The sequence below is a fragment of the Ochotona princeps genome, chromosome 19 (assembly GCF_030435755.1).
Source record: "Ochotona princeps isolate mOchPri1 chromosome 19, mOchPri1.hap1, whole genome shotgun sequence".
Lineage (NCBI taxonomy): Eukaryota > Metazoa > Chordata > Mammalia > Lagomorpha > Ochotonidae > Ochotona > Ochotona princeps.
In genome coordinates this window covers 50,300,003-50,315,907 of record NC_080850.1, presented here as the reverse complement: position 1 = coordinate 50,315,907, position 15,905 = coordinate 50,300,003, and the positions used below count along the sequence as shown (strand labels likewise).

The 15,905-nt window shown below is 51.1% G+C and overlaps 2 protein-coding genes across 2 annotated transcripts in view; both read left to right on the top strand.

The window, feature by feature from the left end:
• The window catches only part of LOC101517319 (olfactory receptor 5V1-like), a 28,164-nt gene extending 12,567 nt beyond the window's left edge, over window positions 1-15,597 (top strand). The window contains exon 2 of the mRNA XM_058677614.1: window positions 14,583-15,597. Within this exon, the coding sequence (XP_058533597.1) occupies window positions 14,583-15,531 (949 nt within the window). The 3' untranslated portion in view covers window positions 15,532-15,597. The remainder of the gene's footprint in view (window positions 1-14,582) is intronic.
• On the top strand, window positions 4,049-5,316 carry LOC101517072 (olfactory receptor 2G2-like). The gene is given in 2 exon segments (XM_004586548.2): window positions 4,049-4,474; window positions 4,477-5,316. Coding segments are annotated over 2 exon segments (948 nt in total). The 5' UTR covers window positions 4,049-4,131; the 3' UTR covers window positions 5,082-5,316.
• Window positions 15,598-15,905: the final 308 nt, after the last annotated feature.

Here is a 15,905-nt window from a genome sequence, read left to right as displayed (position 1 = left end):
GACGCTTCTCTACTGCTCTGGGCAGGCACTGCCACCTGCTCAGCAGGACGTGTCTGGTCGTTTGAGAAGCTGTCAGGGCTGCCATGCTCTTGGTGCATGGATCCCAAGTGCCACTCAGGTGTGTCTGCGGGCATTTCCCACGGCCATACCCCGGCTCCTGCCTCAGTGCTAATGAGTCCTCCTGTGTGTTCTGGTGGGGACAGACGGTGGCCCTGGAGCCCCTGGGTGTGTGATGACACGTGAGCCAGCGCCTCCCAGCACACACTGCTTCCTGGGGGAGGGGGTCACGAGGCTTCTCACCTCATTATTTCCCTGGGACCGGAGCACTGGGGCAGCACATTTTCCTCCTCCCGTGCAGGAGTCGGGTAAAGTGCTGTGATATTGGAGTGTCATCCCCCCTTGTCCCTGGGCTGCACAGCCAGGGAGCCCCCTGCGTGGCCACGCCAGGAGTCTCCTGCAGAGTCCCACAGCCTCCTGCCAGGAGGCAGGTAGGATGAGCTTGGCCATGGAGGTCTCCTTTATTTTGTTTCCTTCTCTTTATTTTGGCCTTATGCCATTCTTTTCCTTTTATGCTACTAAAAAAAAAAAAAATACCAGGTACCAGAGCATGAGTGTAGCAGTTGACTTTGTCCAGGACATTCATCTTGTGAACAGTATGTTCTCACAGAGCAAAGCCACACCTTTAAAAAGGAGATGTGCTTAGACATTGCACTCTGTCTAAGGTAGCAAATATCAATGTTCGTAAGTTAAATTAGATTCGCTCTGGGGGATTGGCTCTTCCGGCACTCACAGAAAGGGTTGCCAAGCTGGGCTTCAAGCCAAGTCTAGAGTCCCCGCTTGCTGCCCCTTCCTGTAACGACGTCCAGGAAGCGAACGTGCATCATTGCACTTAGACCAAAATCTACAGAAACACCTCTTGCTTAAACAAGTCTTCCACATCCCCGAAGCGCCTTCCCGATGCAGCTCCTGAGGACGGCAGGCTGTGTCGCCCATCTCCTGCGACGTGGAGCATTTCTGCGAGGCTCTGCACTCACCCAGAGGCGTTGGACATACGCTTGCATGCGTCTCCCGTTTCTCTGCCTTTCTTTAGGAGATGCTCCTGGATATAAAATGGCTGGGTCACACATTTTCTGTTACTCATTCGTCTGCTTATTTTTTAATATAAAGAGAACAGATTTAAAATAGTTCTTAGATATAGTTCTAAGAACAGCCTACTTCCATTCTTCCCTCCTTTCCTTCCCTCCATCTTTCTCTTTTGCATTTTTGAGATCACGTATCTTTAAATTTACTGTTGTAGTTAAGGCTTCATGCTCCACCAGATGAAGAGTTCAACAGGTGAAAAGAAAAAAGACCAAGTTCAACGGGATATGGGCAGGGTGCTAGGACCCCAGGATCACAGGCTGGGGTGCTAGGACACCAGGATCACAGGCTGGGGTGCTAGGATAGCAGGATCACAGGCTGGGGTGCTAGGATAGCAGGATCACAGGCTGGGGTGCTAGGATAGCAGGATCACAGGCTGGGGTGCTAGGACCCCAGGATCACAGGCTGGGGTGCTAGGACCCCAGGATCACAGGCTGGGGTGCTAGGACACCAGGATCACAGGCTGGGGTGCTAGGACCAGCAGGATCACAGGCTGGGGTGCTAGGACAGCAGAATCACACGCTGGGGTGCTAGGACCCCAGGATCACAGGCTGGGGTGCTAGGACCAGCAGGATCACAGGCTGGGGTGCTAGGACCCCAGGATCACAGGCTGGGGTGCTAGGACCCCAGGATTACAGGCTGGGGTGCTAGGACCAGCAGGATCACAGGCTGGGGTGCTAGGACCAGCAGGATCACAGGCTGGGGTGCTAGGACCCCAGGATCACAGGCTGGGGTGCTAGGACCCCAGGATCACAGGCTGGGGTGCTAGGACCAGCAGGATCACAGGCTGGGGTGCTAGGACCAGCAGGATCACAGGCTGGGGTGCTAGGACAGCAGGATCACACGCTGGGGTGCTAGGACCCCAGGATCACAGGCTGGGGTGCTAGGACCCCAGGATCACAAGCTGGGGTGCTAGAACCAGCAGGATCACAGGCTGGGGTGCTAGGATAGCAGGATCACAGGCTGGGGTGCTAGGACCCCAGGATCACAGGCTGGGGTGCTAGGACCAGCAGGATCACAGGTTGGGGTGCTAGGATAGCAGGATCACAGGCTGGGGTGCTAGGACCCCAGGATTACAGGCTGGGGTGCTAGGACCAGCAGGATCACAGGCTGGGGTGCTAGGACCAGCAGGATCACAGGCTGGGGTGCTAGGACCAGCAGTCACAGAGATGTTCAACACAGTATAGACGGTGAATGTGGCCGTCTAGGTGTAGCAGCACCTCAAAGGCAGGCACCACATGTTTCCTTCCCCCCTTGATGGGAAACTGAAATTTAACAAGTGATAAAGGCGAAGAACAGAAGCAGAGGGAGACGTGCCTGGGCGTGCCAGGGTCGCTGTATACCTTTTCCACCTGGGATTTACTTTTTTTACTCTTTTGTATAACTTCCCCAAATATTAGAGAAAATGTGTTCTTTGTCTCATTAGGTCTGGCCTATTTCACTTGAGATAATGACTTCCAGTTGCATTCATTTGGTTGAAATTTTTAGGATTTCGTTTTATGGCTGAGCGGTATTCCATTCTGTACCCGTGTGTGTGTGTGTGTGTGTGTGTGTGTGTGTGTGTGTGTGTGTGTGTGATCACTGTCCCGCTGACTGCTGCTGGACCTCCACGGTTGGCTGTGGATCTGCGTTGTTGTGAAGGAGCTGCTGTAAACCTGGGAGTGTTGATTTCATTTCCTTGGATTCAGTCCCAGGAGTGGGATGCGCTGTCCGTGGCCTTTGGGATAAGAAAGTTTCACTTATGACTTTTTTTTTTAAAAAGGAAACTTTATATGTGTGTTTTTTTGTTGGATTATATTTTATTTTTAAATCAATTTATATTTGTATGTGTGTATTTAATTTGAAAGACAGAAGGCATAAGATAGAGACCTGCCATCTCCAAGTTCTCTACTGGGCTGGGCCACGTTTAGGGCCTGGAACTCCACCCGGGGCTCCCCGACAATTTCAGCTGGAGTTGGATGGAGCCAGCACTTGAACCCAGCAGTCTCATCAGGGCTGTGGGGTCCTAAGAGGTGGTTCAGTCTATTGAAGGTGTCCCTAGGTTGGTGTTCCTTGAGGTGCGGAGCCCCGGCCAGGTGCACTTTCTTGGACACCAAGAAAGTGAAGGAAGAGGAAGCAGAATGTAGGCTCCCGTGGGCACTGAAGTGTCCTGTGGGGCCTAATGGGACATGGCTGTTGGTGACAGGAGGCAATTGGGCAGCTCATCCAGATGGCAGGCGTCTCTCTGAGAAGCATTTGCCACATTTTGGGCTGGCTGCCAGTGGGGCTAGAACCCTCCTGTGGCCACTGAGACACACCTCTGGGAGCTGACTGCACGGCAGTCATCTGGGAGTCTGCTTGTGGGTGCTCCCCACTCTGCAATCGGCCCAGTCTCAGAGGGTAGGAGGGCCTGGCTCTTGGCTCTCCTATTCCTCTGGTGGGCTCTCATCCAGTGAGGAGCCGTGGGGTCCTTCAGGATCCCTAGCCGTGTAGCCAAGCCAGGAATGATAGTAGTTAATGTTGTATGATGTTTGCTTCATTCTAGAATGAACCAGAAAAAGGAGACATTTGCTTAGCTGTGGAGGAATTTGAAGAAGCAAATCCGGCCCGCAGGCAGGGTGGCCTGCCTGGTCGTCTGCAGGAGGCTGCAGGGTGGCCTGCCTGGCTGGCCGTAGGAGGCTGCAGGGTGGCCTGCCTGGCTGGCCGTAGGAGGCTGCAGGGTGGCCTGTCTGGCTGGCCGTAAGAGGCCGCATTGTTGTCAGTGTCAGCCGCTTTCTGCTCTGAACACCAGAGCAAGCTGAGGCCTCTGCAGAACCTGCGAAGTTTATTTAGGGAAATGGAGAGACCAGGCCAGCAGGTGTGAAGACTCATTCTAGATGGAGAGACTGGACCAGGGGGCATGCGGACGCGGTTCAGAGTAGCCACAGGCTGTGCTTCCTGGGAGTCACCCTAGCCCTGGGGCATCTGCGTTGTCCACAGCTGAGCCTTGATTTTCTGGAGTGTTCCTCGCCCATGGGGCTGGTGAGCAGCAGTAATGGCAGGGAGCTGGCCGGCTTTCTCCTGCTTGGCTTTGCTGACCACCCCCGGCTGCAGAAGGTCCTCTTCCCTGTCACTCTGGCCTTGTATTTGCTCACCCTCCTGGGCAACGCTGCCATCGTGCTGGTATTCCATCTTGATTCAAAGCTCCGCACGCCCATGTACTTCTTCCTCACCCATCTGTCCATGCTGGACCTCTGCTTCTCCAGCAGTGTAGTGCCCCAGCTCCTGGTCAGCCTGCATGATCCTCTGAGAGCTATCACCTATGGGGGCTGTGTGGTCCAGCTCTACGTGTCCCTGGCCCTGGGGTCCACGGAGTGTGTTTGCTGGTGGTGATGTCCTATGACCGCTATGTGGCCGTCTGCTGCCCACTGCATTATGCTGTCATCATGCGTCCCTGGCTCTGCCGCCTTCTGGCGTCCCTGGCCTGGCTCAGCGGGGTGGCCACCACCCTGGTCCAGTCCACTCTCACCCTGCAGCTACCGTTCTGTGGGCATCGCCGAGTAGACCATTTCATCTGTGAGGTCCCTGTGCTCATCAAGCTGGCCTGTGTGGACACCACATTTAACGAGGCAGAGCTCTTCGTGGCCAGTGCCCTCTTCCTCGTGGTGCCCGTGGCACTCATCCTGGTCTCCTATGGCTGTATTGCCAGGGCAGTGCTGAAGATCTGGTCAGCCATGGGCCGACGGAAAGCCCTGGGTACCTGCTCTTCACACCTGCTGGTTGTGGTCATCTTCTATGGCACCATCATCTTCATGTACCTGCAGCCAGCCCAGAGCAGGTCCCAGGACCAGGGCAAGTTCGTGTCCCTCTTCTACACAGTGGTGACGTCCGTGCTCAACCCGTTCATCTACACCCTGCGGAACACAGAGGTGAAGGGGGCACTGAAGGCACTTCTAGGCAAGGTTTCGGGAGTGTTCACATGACTGTCAGGTGACAGTTTAATGATCATCTCCCTGTGGCAAAAGCAGGCCTTGCTGGCAGACTTTTGGGTCAATCTCACTTGGTTCGATACTTACCCATAGCTCTTCCGTATGTGAACCGCTGCAGGACACTTCCCTGACCCCAGCTTTGCTGTGACCGGGAACAAAGTGAGGGGTGTCACGCAGTCAGTGTATCCCCTGTGGCTTTTTCTAAACACAGGACATGCTGAGCCTGGCCAAGCCCCTTCCCTGTTGGCTGCAGAGGACTCAGCCCATCTTGGGTCCTCCCGAGGCTTTCTGTTTGACAGGCGGATGTGAAGCTGGTTTCCCTGCTGCTCTACAGCCACCCCTGAACTGTGGAGAGATGGGCTGAGGTGCAAAGCAAGCAGAGAGGAGAGACGGGGATGGTGGCCAAGCTTCTGAAGGGCCCTGCCTCTGCGTGGGTCCTCGGTCCCACCTTAGGCGGCCTCACCCTGGTGTCCACGTGCTGTCTTCTCCAGCTTGCACAGACACGCACAGGGCGACACTGCTCTTGGAGCAGCCGTGCGTTCTCTGTGGGAACAGTCCTTCGGAATCTGCAGATTCCAGCTCAGATGAAAATTTGCTCAAACCGCAGGAGTAACTGCCATCGAATGTCAATAATAATTTCTCATGGTTTCACTCTAAATGACCTTCCTTTTGTCATGTATTTTCTGCAAATGAGGAATTTTTGCATCTGGATTCTAGGGGAATTCTATGATATTTTAAAAATGATTTATTTATTCTTATTGGAAATGCAGATTTACAGAGAAGGAGAGACAGGGAGGAAGATCTTCCACCACTGGTTCACTTCCCTGATGGCTAAAATAACCCCGGCTAGGCTGGTCTGAGGTCTGAAGCCAGGGGCTTCTTCCAGGTCTCCCACGTGGGTGCAGGGGTCTGAGGCTTTGGGCCGTCCTCCACTGCTTTCCCAGGCCACAAGCAAGAAGATGGAAGGGAAATGGAGTAGCTGGGATACAGACAAGCACCCATACGGGATCCTGGCACATGCAAGGCAAGGACTCTAGCCACCAGGTTACTGTGCCAGGTCCCATGACATTTATATTTCTCATCATTATAGCAAGGCTAGGAATGCATAGTTTTTATCAGAAAATGATCATCCATTCACTGTGACCTTGTCAGCTGTCACTGTGGCCCTGGCAGCTCTAATTGTGACCACGTCATTCACTGTGACCTCCTCGTCTCTCACTGTGACTTCCTCAGGCTAGGGTAGATGAAGAAGTGGACCCTCACGAGGCAATGGCCATGCAGCCCTCATGCCAAGCGGAGCTCCTGCCACCTGCACTCTAGGCTGTATGATCATGTGCTCCAGCCAGGGATTCCACCTGCACCTCCCTCAAACTGCCCAACGTCCTACAGATCCTGGCTGCTTTGTTCTGAGGATGATGGAGGCTTGGCTCTGGTTCCTTCTACAGACCTATCAGGTCTGGGACAGAGAAGATGAAGTGCCCACAACATGCCCTGTTGCTGTCATGGCCCTTGCTTCTTCATGCTACCCTGCAGCCTTCCCCTCGTCCCAGCAGCAGCCGTCTCCTGCACTGTGAGGTTGTCTCATGTCCTCCCAACCTGCCCTGGGGAGGCCTGTTTTCTAGTGGTGTGTGTGTGGTGGGTGGGGGGAGCAGGGTTGCCCCATCTCTACCTTGAAGTCTGCAGTCAGCTAGACTTTTTCAAAGACGACACTTAAAAATTGGACGCCATGTCCCTCTTTCTGCGCACAAGAACAGAGGTTTCCTCTATCAGCAGGCTTACTTAGGGGGTATGGCTGATGCTTGGGGAGTGGGGTGGGTTCACGGGACTCCGAGGCCTGAGTGCCCACCAGGTGGCCGTGGGCAGCAGCAGCCGCCAAGTGTGTTCCTGGAGTGGCCTGGCTTCCCTGTGGCACAATGCATGTTCCCCACCGGGGGAGTTCTCTGACAGATGAGGAGGGGCTGGGAGCAGATGGACCCATGGGATCTATTGACCTCAAAATCAATGATAGATGCATCTTGCAGGAACCAAGTATCATGTCGTTTTTCAGAGCACAGGCTCTAGGTGAGAGGAGAGATTCGAGGGTAGCTGGCCCTGGCTGGGTGAGCACTGTGGGCTGTGAACAGCTGAGGAGGACCAGCACCCGCTGGGGATCAGGGCATGGCTGACGCCTGCTCAGGGAGAGCACAGGACTGGAAAAGGACTGGCAGGAGAAACGGTCTTGCTGCCTGTAGCCCCTAGCAAGATTCCGGGGCCGAGGTCTAACCAGCGAGACCCTGGCCCTGGGAGGAGCTGGGCTCTTGCCACTTGTCTCAAATGTTGGGGCAGAGGCAGAGGGAAACTTGAATCTAATTGGTGAATTAATTAGCAAATTGATAACACCTCTAATATAATAATGATCTGAGTGAGATTGGTCAGTAAGCAACCTCCAAATCTGATCATAATCTTGAACCTAACTCTAACCCTGAGCCTAACCCTAACCCTGAACCTAACCCTGTCAGTGAGTACTGTCACATGCCAAGAGAAGCCAAGGTGATCTATCATTTACTTATGTATGTATTAAAATGTATCACATCAAAGTCTCTTTGGGGTTGTTTACTTATGTCTGGCTCTGTTTTTTAAAATTGCCATTTATTTATTTGGAAGGCAGAGTTATATAGAAAGAAGGAGAGATGGAGATCTTCCATCTGCTGGTTCACTTCCCACAGCCAGAACTGAGCTGGTCTGAAGCCAGGAGTCAGGATCTCCTTCTGGGTCTCCCACGTGGTGCAGGGGTCCAAGGACTTGACTTGGCCTCCACTGCTTTCCCAGACCACAAGCAGGGAGCTGGAAGGGAAGCAGAGCGGCTGGGACTCACACTGGCGCCCATTTGGGACACTGATGCCACGGGCAAGAAGGTGATTTTTTACAACAGAACGCAACATGATGCTCCCACTTTCCAAACAATGACAAAGTGATGTTGGCGCACCTCATGTCTAGACTCCAGGGTGTGTTCCCAAGGGCTGTATCTAGTCCTGGCTTGGGGGGAGCGGAGTGTGAGTTGGACATGTGTAAGGTGAATTCCTTCAGTGAATGGTCCATGTCACTGTGTCCCACGGGACAGAGTCCACAGGGTGCAGACAGCACTTGGCCCAGAAGACGAGCTTCGGTCTTTAGAGCTCTGCTCGCAGTGCGAATCCACACTTCAGCTGCACGCACCTTTTACTCTTGATTTAATACAATAGTTACCTTAGAGCAGAGAACAGCTTCCTTCAGCTCAGAAGTTGTGCAGAACCCCCGCTGCTTGTCCTGAAGCCGAGATTCAAGATACACCAGTACTGAGCTGTTCGCAGCTGCAGTTACTGATCGGACGTAGGTGTGAAGGAGATAAAGGTATCATAGTCAAATCTGGGTGGACCCACGCTCCTAACTTGTGCAATGGCAGCGGTGGTGAACCCTGCTTTCCACAGGAAATGCAGTGGTGAGAGCAGAGTCAGACCCAAACACAGCGGACTCGAGGTCCACCTGCAGGTGGCCACGGCAGCCTACCGCTGGATGCAGGCCAGCTGAGCACAAGAGGGAGTCAAGGAGCAGGTCTGGATGCCCTGCCCCCTTTGGGCTCCGATTGCCACAGGTCTTGTCTTCGCCCTTCATCTCATCAGTCCTCGGCAATCGGGCAAGATGTTGCAAGTCAGTTACTGAAACCACTTATGTTTTTGATTTCTTAGCAGGGGGTTTCCAAGTCCTCCACACCCTAAACCGTGGACTTCTTTGCTTTACAACCTTTGCTTTTTCTCCCTTCGCACGCAGTGTTATTTGAAAACACAAGGAAAATACTCTCTCTTTCTTCTTCTGAATCATCTCAAGTTTATTTCACCAACATGAATATGATATTACATGTAAATGAAGCTTAATGGAGTCCTTGAAGCTACTGCACATGTTAAAAATACAGGATACTTCTCCGAAGCTATGTGTTAATAATGTTTAAAAGCAGACCCATTATCCCAAGAACACTGTAGATCAGCATCAGTGGTGAATTCTGACATAAAAAATCAACAAAATACCAGCAAACTGGACCGAGCAGCACTTTAAGTGATTCTATAACATGGCTGAGTGGAATTTCCAGGTGCACGTTTAGGGTCTCTCCACATCCACAGAACTACAGTTCACACACTGAACTGGAAGGAAATCGCCTCAACATGACTGAAACCATACACAAAAGGGCCACAGCTCAAACGGGAAAGACTCACAGCCCAGCAACGAGGGGAGGATGTCTGTTCTCACCACTTCTGCAAGTCCAAGTCAGAGCAGGTGGACAAGGCAAACACAAGGTGCCCACACTGGAAAAGATCACAATTACCTCTGCTCACGTATTACATGAGCTGTTCATGTCTGAAAGTCTAGAGCTGATAAACAAAACTGTTTAAGCTAGTCAATGACCTCAGGACACACAATTGATGTGCAAATTAGTCGTGCTCTGATAAGCTAGCAATCACTAACTTAAAAAGGAAACCAAGAGAGGGCTTGGCGCTGGGATCCCATATTGGTGCTGGTTTGTGTCCCGGCTGTCCCAGCTGCCCCACTTCCCATCCAGCTACCTGCTTATGGCTTGGGAAAACAGTTGAGGATGGCCCAAAGCCTTTTATTATTATTATTATTATTAATAATAATAATAATTACTGGAAAGGCAGATGTACAGAGAGAAGGAGATGCAGAGAGAAAGATCTGTCTGCTGGTTCACTCCCCAAGTGCTTGCATGGCTGGAGAGCAGCTGATCTGAAGCCAGGAGCCTGGAGTTTCTCCAGGTCTCCCACTTGGGCACAGGGTCCCAAGGCTTTGGGGCCATCCTCCTCTGCTTTTCCAGGCCACAAGCAGGGAGCTGGATGGGAAGTGGAGCAGCTGGGATACAAACCGGCACCCATATGGTATCCCAGCAGATGCAAGGCAAAGATTTAGTTGCTAGGCTGGGCACCAAAACAAATCTTGAAAAAAGGAAACCAAGAGAACAGCCACATTTCCAGCAGCATCCACAATCCCACACTTAGGAGGGCCAGTGTTGGGCTCAGCAAAGGGGCTGCCACTGGACACCAGTGCTGGACACCCTTTGGCTGTTCCACTTCCAACCCAGCACCTGGGAAGGCAGCAGCAGAGGAGCCAGTACGTGGTTCCCTCCAGCCATGTGGAAGACCAGCAGGGAGCTCCTGGCTCCTGGCTTCTGCCTGGCTCAGACCTGGCTATTTCAGTTATTCAGGGAGTGAAACAACAGTTTCCAACAGAGCCCCCTTGTTGAGCTCCCTCCACTCCCTGTCCCTACCTCACACCTGCTCCTGTGTCATTAGTCTGTGTGTTGATGGGATCTCGTCCTGTGGCCCTGGCTCATGGCTCTAAATAAGCTGTTGAACACTCCGTTGCTCTCAGCTTGCCTTCTCTGTCATGGGTTCTTTTATCTCTGACAAAAAGATGTCAGAGATACTCAGAGAGTAGAGGAAGGTGTTTGCATGGCAGAACCCACAGGGTTCCACCTCTCCCCTAGGAGGAAGGAAGTGCCCTTGCTATGGGCATTGTCACTGTGCTGCACCCTTGGAGCCTGGGTGGAGCTTTCACAATGCAGCAGGGGGAGTAGCTGGTGGAGAAAAGCAAATTCTGAATTGGGAATCTGAGTGAATAAAATGAAAATTGCCCTCCACCATCTCCAAAGCCCCACTTCCCATTTCTGAACATACAAGTTCAGAGCACCTGCAGATTCACTCTAACTCACGTCCCTTTAAGAAGTCACAGTATGAGAGAGTGTGCATTGTGTGAGTGTGTGAGTGTGCACTGTGTGTGGAGTGTGCACACTGTGGGAATGTGTACTGTGTGTGTGGAGTGTGTCCTGTGTGCAGTGTGCACTGTGTAGGTGATTTCCTTCAGGTTAGTGCTTCCACTACACAGAAGGCACTTCATGGAGGCCACATGGATGTCCTTTGGCCCCACGTGGATGGTGTGTGGAAGTCATGTGTCCTTCTTGGTCCCACATTTTGTGGTTCTGGACTGCCAGCTGTGAATGCAGGAGAGCAAGCAACTCCTGGAATCCTGTTCACACCTTCCGGCTCTCTGCAGAGTGGGCACACTTCCAATGGGGCTTTTCCGAGCTATGTTGCTTTAGCAGGACACAGGGCAACAGTCTCTGCATGAGACTGCTCTGGGCTGTAAATTTAAAGAGCTATAAAATAAAAATAACGACATGGATTTTCAGGTTTTAATCAAAGAGAAATGATAATTATTTAAGGTATTAGGCAAACTCATCCTGCAGACAAGACCTGGAGCCAGCCAACCGCCCCAAGGAAACCTCTTGGATTAGCAGGCAGGTCTACAAGGCCGTGAGATAGAGGCTCAGATATGAAGATCTGTCCTGTTTCTACATATTGCCAATGAAAATTTGGAAATCAAGCTTCTTGGGAAATAATATAGTTTAAAATAACACTGAACAAGAAGGCAACACACAAAAATGGGAAGGGAGTATGCGCAGCAGCTGTTGGGTGCTACCACACAGGTGGATAGTTCAGGCAACTAACCAGAAGGAAATGCCTGCCATGTTGAGGGACTGCAGGGAGATACTGGTTCAGATTAGATTCCTGCACTAGGCAGAATTCCAGTTAAATTACCAGAGATGTTTTCAAAGCTGCAGACAAGCTAGCTGTACAAAGCATACTAATGGGGTAATGAAGGCATGAGAGAGCTAGCACAGCATTCTGAAAAGATTAAGCTGAGGTGAGTGTCTTCAATTTTAACATTCACACATGAAAAGACTGTCTTAGCCTTTGCACTGCTAGAAAAGTCAAGTTAGCGGTTACAGGCTGAAATAAGTTTGAAATTCCACTCATTCTGTGACCAGCAGAGTAATTCTCGGGTGTTGGTAGGAAGCAACATACAGGTGCATGACAAAGTACAAGTTATGTTAACATTTGAAGAACGCAATTTTATAGCGACTTAGACGTATGAACATGTTTGGTGGGAATGATTACTCTGACTTAAAATTCTTTGCATTTCATTCTTTAGTGTTGTCTGGCAATACCATGGCTGGGAAAAGGAGCTTGTCCTGTATTGCCCCAGAAAACTGCAAGAAATGAAGTGTAATTCCTGTGTGGCCTACATCTCTTTCTCCCTAATTGATCAGCTTTGTTGCCCGTTACAAGGCTGGCAGTAATTCAGATTTTCCAAGGGCAGAGGGACAACCACCACCCCGCCCAGAGTCTCCATGGGGCAGTGGGCATTACATAACCTGCTCGGCAGGAGCCCTGTGTGGGACGAAGCCTGGCTTCTGTATGTGGGTGTGTGCGAGTGCAGTGGAGCCTCCACCATCTCAACTTTCCCTGATTCAGCTTTTGCACTGGTGACAAACTCTCAGAAGCCAAGAAGGTAAGAAACCCGTGTGCCACATGCAGGACTTTCAGGATCGGCATTGGGTGTCTGTGAATATGCCCAAACACTGTGACATGCACATGTAGAAGAGACTAGGTGCAGGTGAACATTGAGTGGGCGCCACTAAAGGAGAGCTTTCACTTGTGCACAGTGAGTGACTACATGCACAGAGCTTGCCAGCTTATCTCTGAAGCATGTGCACGCCAATGCTGGTGGACCCCATTTCTACACGGATTTAAATAGCTGCTGTGTGCAAGAGGGTTTGGGACTCACGGACCTGGATTTATGGGTCTTGTAATACGGGGTACAGGGATGGAACTCCAGGCAGCCGTGGTGATGCCCCAGGTTAGCAGTGCTAACCCACCCACGATTGATTGCTTTCTCAGCAACACAGCTTCAGCTGTCTTCTTGGTTTCTGATGAAACGTTCAATAGTATTTCCTTGATGTTGATAACTACACACATGGTGAACTCTGAGCGATCCCAGCACCCAAGAGCCACTAGGGGCTGTGTTGCTGAACTATATGCTTGTCTTTTTCTCTGTAGTGGGCTGCTGGAGTCGCTGCTTGCTGAGTCGCTGCTTGCTGAGGAGAGCTTCCTACATGATGCATGTGGCTGCGACCACACAAACAAGAGGGTAAGGTCTGGAGAGGACGGCAGGCTGGTCGGTTGAGTGTCTCCCAGGAGCAGCCCCATAGTCCCTGCACCAGTGTCACCCTATGGCCAAGTGTTCATGTAAAAACAATTAAAAGTACGAGCTTATTTTGACACACAAAATTTTTGGTGATTTTTTCATAACTCTTGGGAAACGTGTTATGAAATCGGCATGCATGAATTTCAGAAGATTTTTGGCATCAAAACAAGCTGACATTTCTAACCTCATTTTCCATGAGCACTTTAAAGGATCCTGTTATATATTCAGAAACATTAACTTGATTTAAAAAATTTAAACAATCAAGAGCAAAAGGGAGCAAACATGTGTTACCATTTTCTGAAAGGTGCTTGTTGGATAACCTGATGTGTAGCCAGATAATGTCTTACTCAAGATGTTGTGGTCCTGTTTCTCACAATCACTGTGTTGTTTTTAAACAACTAGTTAAATTACTATGATTTTCTTTCCTAACGTTCAAGACATTCCTCCAAATCTGGTGCTGTTTGGGGAAAGAACCACAGCGTCTCCTGTTGTCTGTGATGCCTGTCCTAGCCTTGCAAGAGGAGGGGCGTGAGAACCACTTCCACTGTGTGCATGTCATTTTGCGTGTTTGTGTTATTCATCCTTTACTTTTGGCTTGAGCTCTTATCAGGCAACGCAAAGGGATGGGAAATCACACAAAGCAACCTTTGCGTTTTCTTTTCAATCCATCTTTTCTCTGACTTTTCTGTCAAACATGCTCAATAGAAAGGCAGAGAAATTAGATTCCAAGGGACAGAGGGGTGAAGGGTAGATGTCCAAATGAGGTCTGTTTGCAAATGGCTGGAAGTGTGTGCTTACGTGGGCTGCAAGGAACAAACAACTCAACAGGCAGGCCGAAATGCTCCAGCATACATGGCTTAGGGAATTCCTGTCTTGTTAAAATCTCTCACACACAGGCAAGCCCGTGTGTTTTAAGGGGAAAGGTATGTGGATTCGTCTTTTGGTGGGATGCTTCAGGCCTGATCCTAAATTTGAGTGTGTTGAATTCCACTCTGGTCCTGATCCTGCTTAGCTGCTCCCACATCAGGTCTTCTCAGTGGAAACCCTGGGGGCAGACACTCCAGCCTTTCACTCATCTCCTCCTGCGTCTGCTGATTCCTGCTACCGATGCAGGCTTGCGCAACAAGGAACCACACAGAAGGCGTGTGGAGCACGAAACTGCTGATGGAGAACAGGTGATGTGACGGTGGCGTGAGAACCACCAGCTGCCGCGGCTTTCTTGACAAAGTGGACTTTTCAGACGTCTGCTGCTGCTAGGAGCGTCTCCTCTGGAGCAGGAACGAAACTGGAGAGCCTTTGAAATATCACAGACTTTTCTCATTGGTTCTAATACTGAAATCTCTGTCTTAACCAGACACTAATTTCCACGTAGGTATCAGGCTGAGCTTTCTTACCCTAATCTGTTGGCTGGTTTCCTTCCTGCAGATACGTCCTTCAGGGGAGAGTCGGGGACACCCACAACGTCTCCTCGGTGACTCGGTTCGTCCTCATGGGGCTCTCGGAGCTGCCTGAGGTGCGCTACCCTCTCTTTGTGCTCTTTGCCACCGTCTACCAGGTCACCTTGGTGGGAAACGGGGCTCTTCTGCTGGCCATCGGGACTGAGAAGAAGCTGCACACGCCCATGTACTTCTTCCTGGCAAACCTGTCCTGCATTGACATGCTCTGCCCTTCGGCCACTGTGCCCAAGATGCTGCAGAACCTCCTGACGCAGGAGAATGGCATTTCGCTCATTGGCTGTGCGCTGCAGCTCTATTTCCTGGTGGCCCTGATGGGGACGGAAGTCTTCCTGCTGGCTGCCATGGCCTATGACCGGTACGTGGCCATCTGCTTCCCTCTTCGTTACACCCTCATCGTGACCAGGGTTCGCTGTGTCCAGCTGGCGTCTGGGACGTGGGCAGCTGGCTTCCTTAATTCCTTCATCCACACCATGGCCACCTTCAGCCTGTCCTTCTGCAGGTCCAACCTGGTTAACCAGTATTACTGTGACATTCCACAGGTTGTGGCTCTCTCCTGCTCCTCCACGTACCTGGCAGAGACCCTTGCCTTAGTGATAGGTGGGGTCTTTGGGGTTGGCGCCTTCCTCACCACCCTCGTCTCCTACTTCTACATCGTCTCCTCCATCCTGAGGATCCAGTCGGTGGAAGGGAAGCGCAAAGCCTTCTCTACGTGTGCCTCACACCTCCTGGTGGTCTGCCTGTTCTATGGCACGGCTATATTTACCTACCTGCGCCGTGCCTCCAACCAGCACTCACTTGCCCGAGACAGGCTCATCTCTATGCTCTATGGGGTCTTCACTCCCATGCTGAACCCCATAATCTATAGCCTGAGGAATACGGAGGTGAAGGGAGCCCTCAGAAAACTGTTGTGTTGTTGAGTATATTGTGTGCGTTGTGTGTGAGTGTGGTGTGTGTATTATGTGTGTATGTACATGTATGTATATTATATAGGTGTCGGTGTCCAGGTGTGTCTGTGTATATTAAGTGAGTGTGGTGTGTGTATGTGTGTGTGTGTGTCAGTGTGGTATGTATGTGTGTATGTGTATGTATGTGTGTATATATTATACAGGTGTCCGTGTCCGGGTTGTCTGTGTATGTATGTGAGCGTGGTGTGTATCTATGTGTGTACGTGTGTGTATATTATACAGGTGTCCCTGTCTGGGTGTGTCTGTGTGTCAGTGTGCACAAGAATGCAGCTATCTAAGGAGATTATGTGTATAAGCACGTATGTGACAGTCCACGTGTGCATGGG